Source organism: Thunnus maccoyii, chromosome 4, assembly GCF_910596095.1.
Source record: "Thunnus maccoyii chromosome 4, fThuMac1.1, whole genome shotgun sequence".
Classification (NCBI taxonomy): Eukaryota; Metazoa; Chordata; class Actinopteri; order Scombriformes; family Scombridae; genus Thunnus; species Thunnus maccoyii.
The window spans coordinates 16,041,886-16,065,176 of record NC_056536.1 but is presented as its reverse complement, the minus strand read 5'-3'; the positions used below and the strand labels follow the sequence as shown (position 1 = coordinate 16,065,176).

General features: G+C 41.1%; 2 protein-coding genes across 3 annotated transcripts in view; both read right to left on the bottom strand.

Moving 5' to 3' along the window:
• Window positions 1–2,957, bottom strand: part of dip2ba (disco-interacting protein 2 homolog Ba) — a 43,913-nt gene extending 40,956 nt beyond the window's left edge. The window contains exon 1 of the mRNA XM_042408884.1: window positions 2,692–2,957. Within this exon, the coding sequence (XP_042264818.1) occupies window positions 2,692–2,776 (85 nt within the window). The 5' untranslated portion in view covers window positions 2,777–2,957. The remainder of the gene's footprint in view (window positions 1–2,691) is intronic.
• A 2,753-nt stretch (window positions 2,958–5,710) lies between these two features.
• atf7a (activating transcription factor 7a) lies at window positions 5,711–22,947 on the bottom strand. Of its 2 annotated transcripts, none has more exons than XM_042409568.1 (12): window positions 22,866–22,947; window positions 17,448–17,519; window positions 14,165–14,261; window positions 13,796–13,917; window positions 13,202–13,366; window positions 12,808–12,956; window positions 12,256–12,349; window positions 12,030–12,149; window positions 10,165–10,311; window positions 9,687–9,875; window positions 9,065–9,170; window positions 5,711–8,909 (listed from the first exon to the last, which is right to left on the bottom strand). In XM_042409568.1, exons 1-12 carry the CDS (start codon window positions 22,938–22,940, stop codon window positions 8,677–8,679), a joined length of 1,569 nt encoding a protein of 522 aa, XP_042265502.1. In that variant the 5' UTR covers window positions 22,941–22,947; the 3' UTR covers window positions 5,711–8,676. The 2 variants fall into 2 exon arrangements, with proteins under 2 accessions (XP_042265502.1, XP_042265503.1); XM_042409569.1 differs by having other exon boundaries at window positions 13,805–13,917.
• Between the last annotated feature and the right edge of the window lie 344 nt (window positions 22,948–23,291).

Genomic DNA, 23,291 nt, shown 5'->3' with positions numbered 1-23,291 from the left:
TGGCGAGGAATGTTTACCAGGTAGGCTAGTTACAGTGAAGAACCGGATGTGACCTTTTACCCCTGGCCCAGCTGAGAGATGGCAGGTTGAGAGGGGGTCAACCACTCCCAGCAGTAGTACACACTACACGTCATCTTCTCAAGTATGACCAATCACCAGCCCCTCCCTTCTCTTCCTATGGAGGCAGCTCATTCCAACGTGCACACAAAGACCGAGTTCAGCTGAATGGCCTAAATGGCAGCAGAGCTCCTGGCCACGGCGGCTCAGACCAGCTGAATGGTCCTCATTGTGTCCCCATGGTCACAGGGGGCTAGCAGAACTGGGTTGTTTTTTAAGAGGCCATTTGGCAGGCCTGTGTTCTTATCCGAGCAACGCAGGAACAGGCATTTCCACTTGCTTCAGAGGAGGGCTGGTATGGAATCAAGAAAAATAGCCTACAAGGTAGTGACATGCCGCATGCAGTCATACAGGGACTAGCTGGCTTTGATGCGCATGAACCTAAAATAGTGCAAACATCCAAATATTTTGCTCTTATGGCTGATTAAGACATTTTTCTATCACACTCAATACTTGAAAGCTGCAATCAAAAAAGCACCACACTCATAATGTTGTCTGACAACCAGTCAACTGTATTAATTACTGCAAGTTATGACTTCTGATGTGAAGCAAAATAAATGTCTGATGGGAATGTAAAAAGTGCACTTAATAATGAAAAGGCCTAAGATGGGTGATATCCAGTATCGCTGACTATATATGTAATTTTATATCACAATATATCAATACAGATTGTGATGTAACACAGTCCCTCTACAATCAATCAATAAATCGTAAATGGATGTCAAATTACATATGTGACATATCAAAGTACTTCAACATATTGATGCAAAATCATGTAAGAATGAAATTCAGCCATAAAACAGTCCTAATCATTGATGTGTAACATAACCCACAATACACCTTGGTAACGAGATTGTTTCCACAGTATGAACAGTGTGGCAAAATCACAATTAGACCTCCGTCTATCCCTGACAATACATATATCGTCATATCAGCCACCCGTTAAATGACTCACGATATAGATGGTCAGCCTGTGATGTCAAAGTACACCCGATGTAATTAATTGGCTAAAACCTTCAGATCCACCAGTATAACTCTTTAATAGACCAGACAAACATACTAAACACTGGTTTACCACCAGAATAACACTTTAACTGTAGAGGTTAGTGAGCTCTTAAAATACCTGCAGATGCACAAATAACATATCAGTTTACTTTCCATATTGGCTGATATGAGCCGTAAAAGGCATCAGTGGTTTCACTCCAATATACTTACAGCTAACAGTAATAAGCTTGTAAACATATATTTGTATATTTCATGGTAGTATGTCATATAATCGTCAAATACACAACCATAGAGTCAAGGTCTTTTATAGTCCCATATTCCTTTTTAAGACATTATTACAGGCATGAGTGAGAGGCTTTAACAGCATTTGTACTAAGACTCTTGCAAAAAATCCCTATCAATACTATCACAGCACCTAAAATAACCAAATGTCAGTCAGTATAGTTAGATCGACACAGACCGGTCACTACGCCGGGACAATTGGCTTCAGTCTCCTCAGCTGGAGGAATATGGCCCAGGTGCCATGAAGCAGGGGAAGGGGGGGATACTGTCAGGGATGTGACAGTGTGTGTCAGTGGGTGTAGAGCAGGACAGCTGCTTGGGGGATGGGGTTGATTTGTACTATGTGTCGGATGGATGAATGAATGCTTCACACATGTGCAAAGTACAATAAATAGACAAGTCCATCATCCATGTCTACGAGCATCCACATTGGCTAAATGCACAAGTCTGACACAGATCTCACACAATTTGTCCATCACTAGACTGAGTGTATTGTAATACAAGGAGAGCGGGGCAGGTAGGCAGGTAAACCTATAATTCCCAGTAATAACAGGTTTACACAGGTGTATGAGGCTCTGTTCACATCTTGTTGGTCTCTCAAATGAACGCCACTAGTCACACTTTGGTAATCAGTAACAGACATTCACAACAGACTGTATCTTCATATGACATGAGAGCAGATGATGACTGTAGGCCCTTTGACATTAACGTCAACACTTGTCACCATGACTCAGTTTCAATACAATAAAACCCTATTTTTTCCAACTGAAACCAGAGTACAGACACCATGTAAAATGCTTGAATGGTGTCCAACTGGAAGGCCATGTGGTCACAGATGAATCTGAATTCCCACCATGTGAATAAGTATAAGCAAGATGACAGGAAAAAAGGGGTCAAGCCCTGATAGCCAGATGGACCTTGCCTCTGGCCATCCCTGTCTGTCACACACAGCCATGGCTCTGACATTCAGACGCCCAGAAACATGTCTTTACATCGAGGTTTTTCTTTAAAATGAGCCACTGTCTGCTGTGAGATAGATAATAAAGGCAACACGGGGGGAGATGGATGAAAGCCTTTCTCTTGCTGCTTGTCATGCACTGCTAGCTCGTCTGCTCGCATCCTGTGTTAGCACGATATAAGCTAAGTGGCGTGTGCCCACATTCAATTCATTACAAGCGGAGGGTAGAAAAAGGAGGAAAACTACTGGTGTAATCGATTAGCCTACACAAAGCTAGCTTGAAAATCTGCTGTAGCATCACCCCCCTCTTCCCTTCTCCCCTCCTTTACCTTCAGACAGCTCCAGATCCAACTCCGCCAACTGGTCTCTAACCTCTTTTGGCAGGGCGGACAAATCCACGCCGCGGTCTGCCATGACTCCGCCGATAAACACGAGCGCAGTCTAGCTGAAAAAACACCGGGCCGTCGTGGGAGAGTGTAGAAAAAAAATAAAAACAAGACGCCCTCCCTCAAGACACAAAACAAGCATCAGAGTGGGAGAGACGGTCCATCCGCACGGCTGGCCCCTCCGCCATAATGAGGGAGAAAAAAAACTCACCAACGGCGAACCGTGTGGTCACGTGACCGCAGTTACCTCGCCTGTACGGTTAATTCACCGCATCCCGAGAAAACACGCTGAAACCATAAACTGTTGCTCCCCCTGGCGTTTCACACGCAAAAACACATCTCTTCCTCACTATTACTGCAGGGTAGTACTAAACAGGTACACTATGTTATTACCAGGTTCTCAAAGTGGCGTCCGGGGTCCTGGAGGGGGTCCAGGAGGTCCCCAGCAAAAAGGGGAATAATTTATTTTCACTATAATTTCATCCATAAGTAACACAATGACAGAATGTATGACTGTTTTGGTCATGGGTTTCATACACTTTCTGTAATAAAACATCTAAAAGCAAAAATCTTATCAAATGGGGGTCAGTGGTCTAAATTGTGTCAGTTTAGGGCTCCTTGACATGAAAAAGTTTGAGAATTACTGTACCAAGGTGATGTACTTTCATTTCATCATGTCATTTTTTCAGGAAAACACACAAACACATTAGACTTCCAGAGGATCCCAGTTAGGAAAAAGTTCAATTTCATTATGTGACACACTGAGAGTATTTGTAAGGATTTCACTTTCACCTAAAGCCTTATTTTGTCGATAATAGCCACAGAAAGCCAGAATATCTTACTTAAAACTAGAGGTGGAAAGTACATTTACTCAAGGCCCCTCAAAGTGGTTCTATTAAGTAGTTCAAAGTAGTTCCACCTCCAGCAGCTACAACAGTAACATGCTGCTTAATCTAATGTCATATAATAATATATCAGTCATGTACTTTACTTGAGTATTTGAGTATTTGATGCTACTTTATACTTCCACTCCACTAGATTTCATATTGTATTTTCTACTCCATTTTCTACTCCACTACATTTATTTGACAGCTTTAGTTACTTTTCAGATGAAGATTTGACACCATCGATAATACAAGCTTTTAAAATACAACACAATGTTAAAGATGAATCCAGTGGTTTCCAACCTTTGTGGCTTTTGACGTCTTACATAAAGCAGTGTGTAGTCAGGGTCACATTTCAGATGTCTATGAATTGTTAACAGCTCCACCAAATACTGATTTTTCCCTCTAAACTTCTCACATCAAAGATTAGAGAAAAAGTCCACAAACTGAAAACAGATTTGTGTATCAGGACTTTGTTTTTTCTTCTTTTCTCTTCTCTATTAGGAATTTGTTTAACTGCACACATCCAAATAATTTTGAGTTCACTTAAGAGACTACAAACAAATTGAAACGCTTTTAAACAGGGACATGGTGATATTCCAGTAATAGGAATGAGCTTACTAGTTGTTTTCTGGAGTTGTGGGCAAAATATAAAATCGATTAATCTGACAGTTATTTCCTAGAATAATCGATTACTCATTTGGTCAATAGAATGTCAGAAAGTTGTAAAAAATGCCCATCACAAGTCCACAATGACCAAGGTGCTGTCTTCAAATGTCTTATTTTGTCCAAAAAAAACCTACAATTTGGTTGACCTTGATACAAAACAGAGAAAACCAGCAAATCCCCACATTTGAGAAGCTGCAACCAGTAAATGTCTGGCATTTCTGCTTAGGACCTAAAGGATCAATCAATTATCAAAATAGTTACAGGATAATTTTCTGTCAACAAATCGTTTAATTCACTAATCATTTTGGCTCAAGCGAACTGTTACATAACCTGTAACTGATGCAACATGCTGCTACGCACAGTTTAGGATGCACAGTCTTGGATGAATGGGGTGTTACAGCAATAAAGGCTCATTGTTGCCCTATAGTGACAATAGTGAATTAATTGGGCCCTGATGCTACTTTAACTGAAGTACTTGATTTAAATTGTACACAAGTTCATGTAAAACTACTTGTGCTGAAAACTGGTCATGTGCAGCTTCTCTGACTTAGTTCCTAACGGTCACCTTCAAAGAGCAAATGTGGCATCCTGACTTTCACCATTATAAAATAAATATACCCCGACAACCACTCCCTCTGCAATTAAGGGCCACTTCTAAAACATTATGAGCATGTTTTCCTTATAAGAAAAGACTGACACTGTCTTTCAAGGAGAAGGAGATTCAAAGCAAACTCCACAAAACAGTATAATTGTAGGCTACTGTGTCATTTTTGCCTTTCCGAAAGTACTTGAGTGCTGTGCAGAAAACATCAACTTCAAAGCAGGGCTGCAGCCAGGATTTTAGAAATACTGAGGTCATGAGTCTAAACCACCCAAACACACCCCTCACCCCGGCAGAAAGTGTGAACAGAAGGTATTTAAATTCTATAATTACTTTGGTTGTTACTTTTTTATGAAGTTTACTGCTCAGTAAAGTGCATTTCCCTACATTAAGGCCTCAGTGCTGTTTCAAATTTTCCTTTTTCCTCAGTGTGCTCAATGGTAGCTACAGCCACGCTTTAAGCAACATTAAAAAAAAGTTTAGGATGTACTTTTAAAGTACATAAAACAGAACTGGAACCAGAGTACTTTCTACAAAGTAATGAATAACAATACAATCTTATCAATGGAGCTGCAGTGAGGAGGGGACATACAGTATATGAACACAGAGGATATACAGTATTATAAGACATCTTTACACACATTCAATCATATTTGATTTCAGGAAACTTGATTGAGAGTTTTATCAAACCACATTTTTAACAAGCTCTTTTTTTTAACTCCAAGTCTCCACTTATGTGAACTTCATAGTCCATGAAGAGAAAACATCTGTTTGTATCAAAGCTGAAAACACGCAAAAAACGGTAAAGTTCATTAAGATGTAGTTTCTTTAATTAAAACTGCAGCACTGTAAGTGTTCATAGTATTCCACTTGGACATGCATGGAAAAGTAAATATATTCATATAGTACAGATATGTACAATACAAGGACAATTTTTGAAATCATCAGTCCAACAATGGGAGTGTGAAAAACCATTCATATACTATGTGCAACTTTCACATTGTTGCATTTTTCATTAAATTGCTTTTACCACAACAATTCTAAGTAATATTAATATGCCAACTCTGTTATGACGATTGTTATTTGACCAATTATAAAAATAAGTTAGACAGGGAAAGTCGAAAGACGTGGCCAAATTCATCTTAGAAGATATGACAAAGGGGACAAAATCTCTTTTTTTGTAAAAGGACTGATCACATTTTTTTTCTGTAGAGAAAACAAACAAAATAAATCCACTTGTTAAAGAAATTAGTTTCTATATTCATCAGTACAATCAGAAGCGTTATGACAAAAGTTGTATAGTGCTGAAAATAGCACACAACAAAAGAAAACAAATGACAGAAAAGGTGCCAATGACATGAATTACATGAAAGCTAAATATAGTTTGAATTTTCATTCCATATGAACAATCGTCTATAAGGGACTGCCAGACAAATATAGCGCCAGCTTCAAAGTACAACAAAATGCCGGGGTCGCCATTGAGGACAAGAGGTTCAGTCAGAGGTGAAAGGTATTAAAGTTGCTGAGCAAATTCCCATTCATGTATACAGTACAGATAAGAAAAAAATAATGTTTTTTTTTTTTTTAAAAAAGGATTTAATATCTCCGAAAAAGGCCGAGAGGACATGAGAACCGCAAAAACTTGAAATGAACAAAAAATACAAAGCAACAATAAACTTGCAATATTTTAGTGCATAAAGACATGCCCTTATGATAATGGACAGATATCTTGTTTTTACAATATCACATCTTGCAAATATATGACCATACCAGCCAAAAGAGGGACAGAAATATATGAAGGAAAACAAGAAAAGCAAACTGCTTGTTTAGGTGTTTATGTAAATAATATAATGATAAAATATCTTGGCGGGATTTCTGAAGAACTGGAGCCTTTTAGAAACCGTCACAAGAAGTCTGAACTTTTTCCTCCCTCAAGGCTTTTATCAGTGAAGATGTCTTTGCTGTGTCTCTCCACCAGATGACAGACAAGGATTCATTCATTTTATGTCACTGAAGACAGACTGATGGTTAAATTAACCATGAATTTAAAATGCCTTTTAGTCGACAAGTTATTAAATCTTTTGTTCCTTGTTGGTTAACTTTTCATTTTGATTAAATGAACAAATCAAGGCAAACACATTTTTCAGAGGATATATTGTTTTTCACGAGCAAATCTGTGTATATTTAAGTGGGGATGTCGGAGGCACCAACGTGATATTAAGGCATAATCATCAGACATTGTGTGTGAAACTGTACGTAAGTGCAAGTAATAAGCAGTGATAATACTGTAGATTGTGTCACTGTGACCTCTGAACCACAAGATAACAGTCAGGCTATTTACTTCCTGCCCGAGGACAAGTACCAGGTGGACTTTGGACATTCAGAGATCTGTTTTTTTTTTTTGTTGTTGTCATTGTTGTTGTTGTTGTTGTTATTATGGCTTAGTTTAGGTTTGGTAAAGAGCATAAGGGATTCATCGCACTTCCAACGAGCAGCAAGGATGTGCAACCATCCTGAGAAGTGTGAAATTAACAGTTACAGTAAGTCCAGAGCCCACACAGAGAAACACAGTCACTAGAATAGTTTCATACAAAATGGAAAAAGGTATCCACTTAGAAAACCAATAAACAGCAAAAAAACTTTTGCTGTGTTTTTGAGGAAACATGAGAAGGAGCAGAGAAGTTGAATTCCCTTCAGATCAGAAAAAATTATTGCTCAAACAAACAGATTTTAGGATGCTATACTGTCTTGGACAATCTAACATATTTTGGTTCTGCGTACTAATCTGGGAGGATGTGCCAATTAACTAAAAAAAAAATATAGCTGCACATACTGTATCAAGGACATAACACCCTAATAGAAAAAAGTCACATGCTAACAATCTAGCTATTAACGTATCAGATCAGGAGTAGGCAATCTGCTATGTTCTGATGTACATAAATACATACACACAGAGCCAATCACACACAGTTTATAAATTTTATCTTAAAGGGGTGTAAATGAGGTAAGGGGTTTTGGGTCCATGTTGAGATCACCTTAAGGTGGAACCGCTTACAAAAGGTTTGAGTGAATATTTGAGATCTGAGTCACTGAAGTCTAGACAACTACTGCATCTTTGGAGCCAAGTATGTATAGGGACGTATGCTGTGATGACGTGTGTGGGCGTGTGCATGGCTAAAAAGTCGAAGGAGCACAAGGCACTATTCCCTGCTGAAAACAGTGTAAAGCCCTGTGTGTTGTTTGGTATCTGATTTGATCGAGAATGTTTATGCAACACCTGTATCTTTGAAACTGTGCGTGTGTGTGTGTGTGTGTGTTACATGTCCACGTGGGAAGTTCGTTACGGCAGTACACTCAGAGCGACGCAGCCCTACAGTCCAGTGAAGAGTCATTTTGACTGAGGGTGAGGAGAGATGAGTGGGGAGGCACGGGGTGGAGGGGGTGGGGGGGGGGGGCAACGAGGGTGGGGAGGTTGGAGTCCAGCCCCTGTAGTCTATGGCAAAGTGAACAGGAAGCTCTCTCAAAAGTCTCAGTCCATTCCCAGAAGGCTGCTGCTGAGCTCCAGGCCACAGCATGATGGCTCCACCGGGGGGGTCAGAGAGAGCAGAGGAGCATAGGGAAGAGGGAAGGAGAAGATAACAAATCTGGACTTCTAGATTGGGGAAGTGGAACAGGGTGGAGGGGCGGTGGGGGTGGGGGTGGGGGGGTTCGCTGCTCTTCTTTACCCCTGGGTGACGAGTGTGAGCCAAGTCTGAGCCGTGGTGGCATCGCTCATCATCTGGCAGCAGATTGAGACTGTGCAGCCATGATAATGTGAGAGGATCCACTCTCAGCCCTCTGCTGCTGGCCCATTCCTGCCAGCACAGACATAGCCATGGCCTCAGCTGCTGCCCTTGAGCTCAGGCCGTTTTGCCCTGTGGAGGGGCTGTGCGCCAAAGAGCTGTGCTGGATCACCGGGGCAGGGGAACCTGTAGGCTCGGAGGTGTCTTTCATGCTCTCTTCTGCAACTACGTAGAAAAAAGAGATGACACAAGTACAGATTTATACTTAAACTGGCAACCATGAATATACTCCATGCTTTGCTGAAAAACTACGGACATTATCTTTGTTGTTTAGCAGTTCAAATGTAGTGAGTAACATGGCATAATTCTGAAAGGCTCACCTAAGTAGGCATTCTTCTTCTGTAGGGTGGTCACGGGACAGTCCTTATGGGCCAGCAGCAGCTGCTTCAAATGAGCCACCTCATTCCTCAACAGAGACACTTCATTCTGACAGGAGGGAAAATCAGGCCGATCAATACTTTTAACAATTCATAGAAAATTCATATCATGCAGTTTACCCCAAAAGAAAAATCACAACTAATGCTGGGTCACATAATTCGAAACAGAGAGACCTTCTAAACTTTTTCCCCTCACTGGAATTTTAATGTTTTTCAGCTAAGAAATGCTCTACAGGGGTAAACAGTCTGGTTTTAACTACAGTAATTCCAGCAGTGGAGAACTGGGCAAACAGCGTAAAAATGACCTGAAACCACCAAATAACACAATAAAGATGTGAAAAAAGTTGTAATAGGTTCCAAGGTTACACGTCTTGTAACCTCACACATTAGTAAAAGTGTAAAACATCCCTTAATCTGATTTTGCCCACGCGGAGTATACCTCTCAAACTTCCACTACTAGTTGGAAGCTTGTCAGCTGAGCGCAGTCCATGTGACTATGCACACACTAACTTGGGCCACCACAGGCCACATTTCATCCCTGCCCACCAATTTCAAGCCCACTCACCGACAGTGAGACGTTCATGGTGCTGAGCTCCTCAGCCTTCTTCTCTAGGGAGTTGACCCAAAGTTTGCGTTTCTGTCTGCAGCGTGACGCCGCGGCCCGATTCCTCTCGAGGAAGCGCTGCCTTCGCTCATCTGGGTCATCGTCTGCTGTTCGCCGCCGACGCCCACCTGTAGGCTGTGCTGGAGATACCTAGTGGGAGAGCCAGGGCAAAGGGTAAAAAGGAAACAGACAGACAGACAAGGGAGGGGAGCGGAAGAAAGATGAGAAAGAAAAGGGAAGTTTGAGTCATAGTTTCATTATTTTAGTCAGAGCACATCCTAGTCATCTCACTACAAGATGTACAGCCCCAATTTTCTGTAACGAAAACAGGACACATGTCCTTAAAAACAGAGTTAAGTTCAGTTACAATTTCTCAGTTTTTCTCAGACTTGAAAGTCATGTTACTGTCATGTCTCTGCATATAAACAACACAGCGTACCTGAGGTTGTGCAGGTGATGGAGCATCTGGATGTTGGACAAGCAGCTGGCTCTGCTCTGCCTTCTGAGGTACCATGGGGCTGCTGCCCATGGCCATGACACCCATGCTCTGTCCTGGGCTCTGCTGGGACAGCGCAGCCTTCAGACGCTACAGGAGAATAATCAAATGATCAGTATCAATAACAAGCACAGGGATTAGAATACACAGCCAAACCAACAGTATAACCAGTGTGGTTTAAGCATTAAAGAAGCTGTAGACTCAATAGGAACAGCACTTCATTTTTTATGTATTTCCTATCATTTAAACATCACAGGAAGACTTCTAGACACTGTACTAACAAGTTGGCTTATGTTGACATCAACTCATTTACAGTGTCAGCAAAAATAACTTGGCCTGAAGTAAGTTGTTAATCACACTTATGCAGCAGATGTGTTATGTGATGAAAGTAGATTCATTTCTAGTGACAAATGTTTGTGCTGTGGTGTTCTTCTGCAGACAGACATATTTTACGTGCAATAACTGTGTTTGACAACATGTTTGCTTCTTGGTCTCTGAAGTTTTCACGATGAATTGAAATCATTACCAGGTTGTACTACACTTTGCCTCAGGAAAAGCTTAAATTTATTGGATTAGATTTGTTTCATAATAATTGAACCAAGAATCAAACAAAAACATAAATTGGAAGTGAATAAAAATAATTTGAAACCAAAAAATGACCTCAAAGGCAGAATTGACAATAAAACTATTCAAGACATTTGATTATAATATTCTCTACTTTTCTTTCACTGCTGAATTTTTCAGGTCTGACACAAAGCTCTTGTGTTACAGGGCTGCATCCCCATTGGCAGGTAACTTTTAGAAGGTCTCTCTGTTTCAAATTATGTGACAGGTCAGTGGTCTGGACGAGCAACAAGTGGTATGAAACTGAAAAATTCAGCAGTGAAACTGAAACAAGTGACAGCAAAGGGGAAATTCCGATCAATGAAAGAAAAGTGGAGGATATTATAATCAAATGTCTTGTATAGCTTCTTAGTAAGTTTTGCCTTTGTGGTTCTTTTTTTTTTTAATTTTCAATTTAATTTATTTTGTTTGATTCTTGGTAGATTTTGTTCAATTATTATCAAACAAATCTAATCCCACACAAATTCTTCTAAGGTATCAATTTAAAAAGGTGTTGCAGAGACCTTTGCTCATGCTGTGTCACACAGTTCTAGCTTGTTGTCAGCAGTGCAATAATGTGCCTGACATCCTGTTCTCTCTTAACCCTTATGTAGTGGGTTGAGCTCTGGAGGCTTTGCAGATGATGTTAAAAAAAATTACGTGTTCCTGGAACGATTTTCAGATGATGTTGCTTTGGGGGATTGTGGCCCTAAAGGCACAGAACTGGTAAAAAGCACATTTAAGTAGCCAACAGCATTCTGATGATGACCTTTTAGTACTTAGAGAGCCATGTTTATGCCTGTGCCCAGAAAACATTCCCAAACCAGCAAAACACTCCAAGCCTTTGCTGACAATGATCTTCTACTTCTTACTCAACTAGCAAGCTGTTTGTTTAAATTGACGCACTAAAGTGGACACTTAGTGTATGTTGTACTACTAAAAACAATTACTACACATACTCGGTTTCATTGGAAATGCAGTTGAAAGGTAGAATCCTTACGTAGAGCTCTGTGCGTTGCAGTATCATAAATTCAGTTAAGTTTGTGTAGTTGTGTTGAAAGGGTTAAATAAACAACATCAAGTAACTGCAGTAAAAAGTCATATGATGAACAAACTAAGCCAGTGCAGAAGAGGGCTGGAGGGTGAAGATGGAAACAAAAAGAACAGATAAAGAGATAAAAATAGCGAGCTAATCTAGTGCTGACCATCTTGGCCTCTGAGTGGATGCTGTAGCCAGAAGGGGAGTTAGAGCCGCTGCTGCTGCCTCCCAGAGGAGGACCAGGGATCCCAGGAATGTTGGGTACCATGCACATGGGTCGGGCCAGCTGGAGAACAGATGAGATACACAAATATGCATTTACTAACAGCTTAAATCAACTTTGCAGCTATAAAAGTCAAATACAACATATTTAGACTGTTGGTATGCCTTACATTAATGACAGAGGGCATCTGTACGGGACCAGGGAGCACAGGCACCGCCTGGCCAGAGGGAAGCACCATCATGGGGTAGTGGCTGGTTGGCGAACTAGACAGGCAGACACAAAGGAACAGGAGGTTCATTCATGTTTGTATAAATGACAACTTTAGACTGGGTTTCCGTAACAAAGCACCTATCACCATCTAGGAAAACATTATCCACTTCAACCCACAAAGTCCATTATTACATCTATCATTACTAATCCAAGCTGAGCAGACAAAAACTGCTTAAATCGATAGGAATCTATATCAAATTTAAATCAAGAACACAAGGTTTTTATAGATAGAAAATATGTCAGTTGAATGACAGTGAAATGTTTAAAAGATGCACAAAACATCTAGCATATTTAAATTTGTGCAGCCACAAAAAACTTTCGTGAGTGACGAAAATGTGTTTTTTCAAACTCTTGACAGCTTTAAAGTTACTCAAGGGGAAATGTAAGAGGTCAATCAAGATGAAAAGGTCGGCAGAAGTCAGTAGAGGGATGTTGCCTGAACTTAACTCACCCCAGAGTACGATTGGAAGGCGGTGCCTGTGTGATGACAGAGGTGGGTGACGGCATCGTGGGCTGAAGGGCATCAAATCCCAAGTGTAGTGGGAGGGAACCTGGACGCACAATAGTCGGCGTGGGGGCCGAACTCCTGGGTGGTGTGTCCTAGGAGATAAACGGTGTGGTAAGTTAAGTAAAACACAGATTAAAATGATTCAAAATGAAGACAAACCATCTTTGAGGCAAAAAAAGATATGATTTACTTCCCCTAAATGCTTTTATGTAATACCGTAAAAGTCATGATGACACGTATCATAAGCCATATCATTTCTACACCATTTAAGGTCCCACCCTTTTCTCTATTCACTAATGTAAACCCCCCCACACACTTCCTCCCGTTTCTCTCCTACCTTTGCTTTCACCAGAGGCTCTATGTAGCTGTCTGACTGATCAGAGAAGGAGTCAGGGCTGTCTGGTGGTGAGGAGTCCACCTCCACAGGTGCCTCCTTTTTCACCTTCACATCTGATGGCGTCTGCAGGCTCATGTCTAAAGCCACAGAGTTGGGAGCAGGGAGCTGAAAAGGACAGAAGCAGTGAGAGAGAGATAAAAGAGAGTAAGTTTCACAGTCATACTACTTAAGGTATCAAAGATAACATTGTCATTGACTGCAGTACAAAAAAAAAGGAAGTGAGTATTTATCATGCAAGTATTTATCATGAAACTCTATTTCTAGCACAATAAAACACACTAAACCATTTCAATAAAACCATCTTAAACTGTTGCAATAGTTTCTCTAATGACAGACGGCATGCACAAAGCAGGAGTTTCTGCAAGGAGTAATTTCTGACTACATCAACACTTAAGGCAAGAAAGAAGGAAGTAAAAAAGGTAATTTTTACTTCATGGGAGGCTGCAAAAAATTCCCTTGGTTTCTGTACATAGTAGTTCATGCAGATACACAAACCCACAGATAAAAACACTGACAAAATCAACAACCCCGAACCTGTCTTACAGAGTTCTTTGCTCTCTTGTCATCATCGTCTTGTTCGAAGGAGCTGGCCAGCTCGTTGAACAGACCAACCTCCTCGCAGTTCTTTAGGAAGCGGGTGGGAGTAGGTGTCTGGTCTGGCAAAAGGGAATGAACACAGATAACTATTCAAAGTAACGCTTTCACGCTCTGTTCACACTTAGCATTGAATATAGAAACCCATGTCATAAATGTGTGTTTGGAGCTGCTTTTCATGAGTACTAATAGTGTGGGAGCGTTCTGACGCTGAGGTATGCTAAACAGTCTCAATCATAACACTGGGAGAGGATATTTAATAAAAGAGGTAAAGTAAAGCTGAACATTTGCCTCTTAGACAAACGGTACCTGCAATAATGACAGAATCAGTCCTGGCTGGTCCAAATTTCAGTGTCATCTCATGCTTGTGTTTGTGTACGGCCAAGTGGTCCTCATTTGTAAACCTCTGGAACAAGTGAACAAGAAAAGAGGAAAGATAAGTACATTATATATGAATTTGCCTAGAGGTAAATTGTCTACTTGTCCTGGTGACCTGAAGAAATAGCTTGTAGTACCTTAACCCAGATATCATGTTGCAATAATCAGAGACTGATAATCTTTTGGAGATATGGCTCAACACATGCAGCCTTTGCTGTACCATTATGTGACAAACCACAAGAAAACTGTATCTGTGGTGTACAATTCCTCGTGTCTTAAAAGCCCTGTATGGGCCTATTACAGCTGCAGGGCAAGAGCTCATATGTCTTTACACAACTAGAATTATGTAGAGATTATGAAGCTACTATGGATGAGACCTGAAGTGATTTTTACAGCACAAATATAAAGGGAATGAGAAATGAGAAATTATAAATGTAGCCTAAATAAATTGAAGAAGTGTAAAAACTACTGGCATGGAAAAATACAGAAAGCAAATAAGTTGATAAAACAGATGCAACTGTAAGGTGTTTTTACAGGAGAGAACAAGTTGCCATTTAAAACATGTGGATGTTGGAAACTGTGTCTCAGTAAAAAGCCTACGTTCTTTTACTTCCTATCACATATCCACAATAGAAGCTACGGGAGGTCTGGCAAATCAGACCTTTAGAAGACAGCACCAACAGCCATCCTCCGACACACAGCACTTCGTCTTTGGAGAAGTGGCGAGGTGAATCAGTCAGAGACGTAGGAGGAATAATCTTGGCTGTGGCACCAGCCTATTCACCATTCGCTGGAGCCTATTTTAGGGTGCCGCGTTGCAGTTGCGAGTTCAGTCGTGAGAGAGTGAAGTGGAAACACAGTCAAGTGTCAGGGAGCTTATTTTTAGCCGTACCAGGCAACATCACCAATACAACTACATGTCTCATTTGTCTCTTTCCTCTGAACAAGGCGGCTGGGTCTTGCGGAGGAAACTATCTCCCACTAATCTCCCTGTATGAGATACTAGCAGCTAGGATTACCCCTCCCCACACAGTAAATACTAGGCATCGTATAATGGGGTGCTGCTGCTGTTGTTGTTGTTAACTCGGTAAAAGGAAAACCCTGAGCAAAGCCAGGAGTCAATCATCCTCGTTCTATTATGGGCATGATTCAGACTTTCCTGGTAGACAACTGTTGCTTGTAAAGGGCAGCAGTAAAACGGCATTTGGACATAAAGCAAACTAACATAAAGGATGTTCTGGCCAGCAGAACATAACAATTTGTATGATGTTACAAGCTGGCTTTATATGTAAGACTGGGAATTGAATCTCAATACTTTTATGGTACAAACTTAAATGTGTCCATAGCACAAACTATCGAGGGCCAAAAGTTTGAAAATCAAATGCCTGGTTACTTCTGCAGTTTAATTTGCTTATTCTTTGATCAGATAGTTCCTGGTTCAAATAAAAATATTTAAAATTTCAGACTGTATTTAATCTAAGGAAATTCCTCGTTCAGCTGCTTGTGTTTACGCAACATTTAAAGCTGCACCGGCTGATATTTTTACATTTCCAATGGATCAAATGACTGTGTGTAATGTGAAAGGGCTCGCTCGTAGTGACAAACCTTCAGTGAATTATCTCTTAACTCCGCAGTTCCCCACAGCTCCGTGGAGTGTTTTAGCATCTTTCAACTCATTGTTTTGGATTTTATGGCCCCACAACTCTACTGTCTCACCTCTCTCATCAACCTGATCCCAATCTCCAGCTGCAGGTAGCTGTTTTCAGCAAAAAAAAAATCTCTGCTAAACCAACAAGTTCACTACCTGCTCAGCACAAATCCAAATTAATGCTAATGTTGCTTCGTGTCTGCTGGCTGTGTAAACAGGTGAGTGTTTGCTAACATTGCTAATGTCAATGTTGTGTTTTAAGCTTGTTTTGCTGTTACCAAGTGTAAAAAATAATAATAATGAACGCTTGCCTTAACATTTGGGACGTCTGGGATTCTTTTGTCAAATTAAACAAGAAAAACATGTCCATATTCCTCAAAGTAAGGTTTTAGCCAATCTTAATAATGTGCAGATAACTCAGATTGTGTTGTTATATCACAAACCTACATCCAAACAACTAGCCCCATCACACCCCACTATGATCTCAGACCTGTTTATACAACAGTTTAACAATCAAACAAAGCTGGTCAGAGTGCCACAGCTGTAGACCCAACGCTGTCATCAACCGTCAACTTTGCCTTAAGAAGCTTTCATGTGATTTTGTTGCTTTAGCTGTCAACTAAATTAATAATGATGTGTACAAATGAAATATGCAGAGTACATATATCACAGAAACATGTCAAAGGGGAGGTTAAATGTTTTTTGTTTTCTATCAGGGAAAGGGGTCCCCTGGTGTCCATAATGTTCTGAGAAGAAAACAAAAAAACAACCAATCATCATTTATTTATCTGACACACACACGTTTAGCTGCTTTTCATGCCTGCTGTTCAAACCGCAAACCCCCGTGTACAACAGATCACTCCTGATCAGAGGATGGAAGTGGGCTTATGAATCACAAATGTTCCTTAACCACATAAACATGTTCTCCCTCCAGACCCCAGGAGACATAATCCAACACTAGCTCTGGGATATCACACCCAACTGAAAGCAGCCTCGTACATGATGTTTCCTGTGTTGAATAATCGTGAGTTCAAGAACGCACTTCTCATAATTTGCTGTGATATCAGGCCAAGCCCCGACAATGCACCACGTTACTGGCATGTGAGCACACTATTGGCACTCAGCTGAGTCACTGCTGTGGCTCAAACCTGTGTCTGCAGGCGCTAGAAGTCAACAGTGACAGGTTGAAACAATAACTGTGCTCTGATTACTCACTGGAGCTTCCAGTGAGTCATTGCTAAAGGAGACAGCATTGTCTCAGGAGACAGCATGTTAGCGAAAATGCTGTTAGTGTGATGATCATTGAGAGAGCTGCATAAATCACAGCAAGTTCGCTTATGCTGGCAATGAGAAGACGTGTGCTGTCAGCCCCAAGTCTTTTTAAGGATTAACAAGTTTGCTCATTGTATATATGAAGCTATACTCCATTTTCTTTTAGAAGGAAAACACATTCATTCATAAGTAGTTACAGTTGACTGTTGTACACTACTTACACAAGGGTAAAACTACTCCACACCACACACATGCACACACTTGAAACCCAGGACAAGGAAGGAGGGGACTTACCTGTCCACAGCCAGGAGCATTGCACACAAAAGGTCGGTCGTCCCCCATTTTTGCAAAAAGCATGCAATGTAACTGTGGGAGAGGAGAAGAGGAGAACATTGCTGCAGTTTTTCTGGATTTGTCAGCTGGCGAATCCTGAAAACAACACAACAGGGATGCTGTGGCTTGTAGTCTCTAGTCTGAGCAGGAAGCTGAATGCTATTTAAAAATAACCCTGGCAAGGAGGAAAACACGCACAGAGGCAGCGAGACGAAGTTTCCCTGGTGATACTTCCTTCACACAGGGGGGCTCCTGGTTGGCCAATGAGGAGCCGTTTCCAGAGAGGACAACAGCTACCGTTTACACAAAGATATCTCCCTCTCTCTCTCTCCTTCTGTCTGATTTTCCCTCACTTCCAATCCCTCCTTCTGTCTTTACCACTCCCTCTGCTCACCTCTCCAGCACCTCCCAACCTTTTCCCTTCATGTACCCCACATTCAGTCGCTCCCCCGTTCTGTTCCAACTGTTTCAATGTGCGCAATCTCTGTTTTTGTAATCTCCATCAACGCTCTGAGTGACTCCACAGTACACTTTTAGTGCTAGTTAATTCCAACTAACTTGCTTGCTTGCTTTTTCAGTGTGAAGACACACGTGACTGGTGGAGAAATCCAATAGACACCGCTGATTGGAAGTGGGAAATACTGAAATACTAGTTTTTTACTCAATACGTGAATACCAACAATGTTGTGATACTTTTAGTTTCATATATCATGACATTTTAATGGCAGTAAGTATCTGTAAGTGTTTGCTGGCTGCTTGCTGAGGAGAATTACATGAAAATGCTGCTGATATGTTAGAGCTGGACAATAAGATCTAAAATCAATGCCACAATAAATTGTCACAGTTACCCAAAAATATTATTTTTATAATGGAGTAATACATCAGTATATAATTCGATTCCTTTTTTCATGTTGTCACACTTCTGATATACTTGACCCCAGTAATTACAGTATCACCAATTTCAGATAGTAGAGATTTTCAGTGGAATTTGGGCTAACTGGTTGGTTGTTGTTGTATCCATTCTCAGTTAAAGTTATGGACTTCACACAATCTCTTCACTAAAAAACTGCAACTGCAACTAAATTTAGGTCAGCAGAATATTCATAATTTCAGGAATCAAAAAAACTGAGTTTATCGTCCAGCTCTATGCTGTAATAACATAAAAGGAATCTTATTAAAGTGCTATTAACATAGCATAAATATTTGGTGTTACTGTAAAAATAGAGGGACATTGTTGGGCATTTGTATGCACTGGAAACGCTTCCAAGGCTTTCCTCCGAACTACAAACTAAATACGAGATCCCTCTCTTCCTGAGTACATGCTATTGTCAAGAGTTAAACATGCACATGCTTCTGTTTGGTTTCTCCTCCTGTTGTGCCTGAAGCTACAGTGACATAAGCTAAAGCTGTGGGAGGCTTACTGATTCTGTCAGCTGTCTCCACAGAGGACGGCTGCCCTCCCACCCCAACCCTATCCCCAACTCCACCAAACACCCCACCCTGCACTGCTCTGCACAGCTGGGCAACACTCCACGTTAAGACAAACTGGGAAGTTTAGAAAAAAATAACTTGGTCATTAAATTTAAATTAGGGATTTGGAGGGGTGGTGATGCCGATGGACGAGAGACGGGGGACATAAATGTTTTAGCACTCTCGGCTGGCGCTAAGTGACGTTTGGCAGCAATTACACAATGCTGTCCCACTGACAGTACAGTACAGAAACTACTAACATGCATCAAAGGCCCTTGCTATGTATACAAGTATGTACCGTTCAATAAACAAAAGCAACTACAACCGCAACACTCAATAAGGTTCAGCTAAAATACATGAGGAGGGATGGAGTCTGGCCTTAATGGTTTAGTAGTAGCCTTTCAAAATGTTTGCCTTTGATGTCTTAGCGATCCACTTCCTAAAATTTTACTTTGGCTACGATAATTTGACATGACAACCTTCTTTACTTCTGTGTTGTTTTGACTTGTTTGTAATGCTTGTTTTATCATGTTCATTTCAAAAAGCGGCTGATGGATTAATCCAACATAATATCTACGGCTTTCCCACAAACTGGAAGGCAGCATTAGTTAAAAATATTTAGTATTGTAATATTACTGTGTTACTGACCACATTAACCTCTATTGTACCTACTACATGGCTGGAGCATGTAGCCTAACATTATTGAGTGGGACAGATTATTCATTATGTTGGCGAGGCATAAATGTCTGAAAGCTTTCCCAATGTGAAGTCAGTATATTTTCCTCCTTCCTCCCTCCATCTCTCCCTCTGCCGAGGACAGCTGCCTCTGAGCCAACACATGATTACTGAAGCCTTGCGCTGGAATATGACGCTCTCCCATGACGCTGGGCCTGCAACAGGCCTAACCGTTGTGTCTCTCAGCTCCATGTCTTTATGAGGAAAGGGGCCTGCGTCCTGTTTGCAAGCAAAAGCGTCGTCCCTGTCTGCACAGATCAAAAGGACCGATGAAGCAGAGCAGTCTGATTTCTAGCAGACCTCCCGTGCTCTGGAGAAAAGCAACAGGTCAGTGCCAGGGCCCTCACAAAGTGCTTCCAATCCAGTGAGTCTATTTGTGCAGAGATGTGTCTGCAAACGAGATACTCCGACTAGCTCGTTATACCGAGGGTGTGGACTGTGTGGGGAAATGGACACATCTGGCGTGAGGAGTGGGGAACAGATTTCAAGAGTTTACATCTTACTAAAGACATGCTAGACATTAACTTGGCTGGCTGGCACCGACATGAAATGTGGGGATTTGATTTTGTGGGAAGTCCACCATAAATTCCAGATGACAGGGGTGGAAAAATACCATTTGTTTTCATAGCTGCACCAACCAATATCTTAACCACGTTCTGTGGTCCTTTCTTTGGCATCTATTGCGTGGCTTTGTGGTAAGACAATCTATCTGGAAGGGTATCTTCTAAAACTGCAGTCCTATCTGAAATCCTCTGCTAGATTCACATGCCTGAACAGAATGTTTATTACTTTGTCATATGTGTCTCATTGAGAATAAACCCTGAGCATAATTAATGAATCGACAGTGTGAGTTTTACGGCGTCCTGTAAAACGCTCTGCTTCATGCAGCCTCAACTCTGTGTGAGACAATAAATCAATCTGCTAGTTACATTAGTCCTGAGACACATCGCTAATATTCATCACAGGTTTGGATACAAAGTCCACCTATTTTTGCCTCCTTTCATCCAAGGTGACATGTTGGAAGCACTCAAAGTTCCCTAAATCCTGTCCCTCTCATTGAGCTGCTGCCAAAGTCCCACCGTTAACTTGGATTTCTCCGACTCAGCAGGTGTAGGGGAACGAGTCCCAGCTATAATCAGCCACAGCCATCCAGTGTTTGATGCAGCTTGCTAGGAAACTGACTAAACAAACTGTATTAATAGCTCACGCTGCAGCCATGACGCTGGAATCCGAGGCTTGAATTGCCAGAGGGTAGGGGAGACCCCACAAAAAGAAAAAAAGTAAAGGAGGGGGAGGTAATGAGGAAATAGTGAAAGAAAGAAAGAAAAAGAAATAAAGAAAAAGTCAGCGATTGGTTAAGTGAGGGGTCATGGGTATTTACTAGATCACAGGTGAGGTCTTGTAAATGTGAGTTATGCGCTTTAGAGACAGGAGATCCAGGCTGTAACTGGGTGTGTGCAACAGCCAATATGTATTTATGTAAGCAAAGTGAACCCGAGATTTGGTAAATGGAACAAATGAAATCCTATATCCATGTCTGCATAACTAACAAGGTCTAAAAGCTAAATCCATGCCGAGCTAGCACACAGTACAGGACAATGCAGGATGGACCCCGGGCATTTATCTAAAATTAAATCAGAAACACTGTGACGATTTGATTCAGGAACTTTTATCAGCACTGGCCGTAAGGTTTTAGTTCAGTAACTACAAAGTCAAAATAAAAAGATCATGTCACTTGATGTTTTTTTCTCTCATCAAAATTAGAGCCTACCCAGCCTCTGGTGCTGAAACAAAGTTGGTAAATAATTTATGCCCTATAGCATTAAGCATAAATAGAGCATTTTGTATCACTGACATCTCAGCCTCAGGCAAAATTGTATCCATAAAAGCATGCATGCTCAACATATAATTTTGAAATATTAGATTTAAACACCAGATGTGTTAATGTGATGATGTTTAAGTTGTATCAAAGAACGTTTATGGTGCACATAATTTCAAAACATATGTCACTACTGAGAGAGGGTCGAGATGTTTGATTGTACAAAAACGGGCTGCAGTATTTTCTGGTGTTAACACTTCTCTATGTGATGGAAGTTGGTACAACTCTGCCAAAAACATGACCTACATTCCCAATGAAGGTGTTGACATGCATGGGGATGTGGATCCTGGGGCGTTTAACAGCTCAGATTGCAATACTATGGATATCATTATTACTTGAGATTTGAGTTCTTTTTAGGCTCTTCTTGCAAACCCAGATAGACACCATAGTCCATCTCCTTGTGTGTGTGTGTGTGTGTGTGTGTGTGTGTGTGTGTGTGTGTGTACAGGATGGGTCAAATGCGGAGGATCAATTTCCCCACGGGGATCAACAAAGTACTTCATAGCAAAGTCTACCGCCAAAAAAACAGACGGGCGGTTATTTTTTTGTGGAGTTTCGGGCATGAAGGAGAGGTTAATAATAAACCTGAAATCCCACAGTCCTGCACATTTTAGTTCCCTCTTCCAGACAACGCTGACTGGCTTGAAAAGTTTGTCTTTTTTAGCCTCCATTACCTTCTGGCTACGTACGGGCGCACTTAAAGCCCTGCCTTTTCCCGTAACAAGACCGCCTATTCTTTTCAGCAATTGGCTATAAGCACGTCAGTCAACAACATCTAACGCATGCGAAGCTTTGGACGCTGTCAATAACATCGGAGAACAGAATCTTATTGGTTAAAACCCCGAAATTAACGTTTGTGTCCACGATAAAACTAATGGCTAGCTCTGTGTGGCTAGCGTTAACAACAGGCCGAACGCACATTCAAAATGAGTAATAACAGCGCTACAACCAGTTTCCGCGATGACAACAAACAAACATTAACGTTAATTTAATGAAGTCCGAGTTGAAGTTGAACTGGTATATTTTAAAGGCATTACAGACAGTCAAAAATTCACAAAAGCAAGAGAGGAGCTAGCAGTTGACTGGTTAGCAGACTTACACTTGAGTTCAAAGCGAGACAGTGAATCCGAATGAAACGTTGTAACTGCCACAACAGTTTGACAATTACACAGACGTGCAGTTTTAATCGTAACAAACAATGAAAACTGTCGCGCTGGACGCTACTTTGTCGTAGTTTAATGTAGAGGACATATCTATGGTGACTTTAAAGGGTAATAAAGTGTTTACAAACTTACCCTTGCGCCCCTCTCTCTGGCTCCCTCTCCTCTCCTCTCTCTTGGAATTTGACACTCCCCTCGACGTCGAGTCATCGCGAGAGTTCACGTCAACTCTCGTAGCCAGACGTTGGTTTAAATATGTACCCGGACGTTGAGGGCAAATGCTTGGCTGGTTTTGGGACCCATTTTTAACAAGTTTCCTGTGGTGATTCATATTTTTTGGACATACAGGCACATACAAGAAAATATTTCCCCTCTCAGCCTAGAAACTGGATGAAAAAAAGGTCATTTGAAGTGTGGTAGACCTGTCAAAAAGACTCCTTTCTCATTCACTTCAGAAGTTTTTAACCATATCTAACGTTATATCTAATCACTATGGAGGAAGCAATTATTATGTAAACAGCTTTTTAGTCATTCTTAGTAAGAATTTAAGTGATACAGAAT

What these genes read in the sequence shown, in the direction of transcription:
- atf7a (XM_042409568.1), bottom strand. Translation starts at nt 22,940, where the DNA reads ATGACTCGACGTCGAGGGGAGTGTCAAATTCCAAGAGAGAGGAGAGGA. An exon ending in ATGCTCCTGGCTGTGGACAG is followed by an intron (nt 14,262 to 17,447) that starts GTAAGTCCCCTC and finishes CACTTGTTCCAG; the next exon opens with AGGTTTACAAATGAGGACCA. An exon ending in CAAAGAACTCTGTAAGACAG is followed by an intron (nt 13,367 to 13,795) that starts GTTCGGGGTTGT and finishes TGTCCTTTTCAG; the next exon opens with CTCCCTGCTCCCAACTCTGT.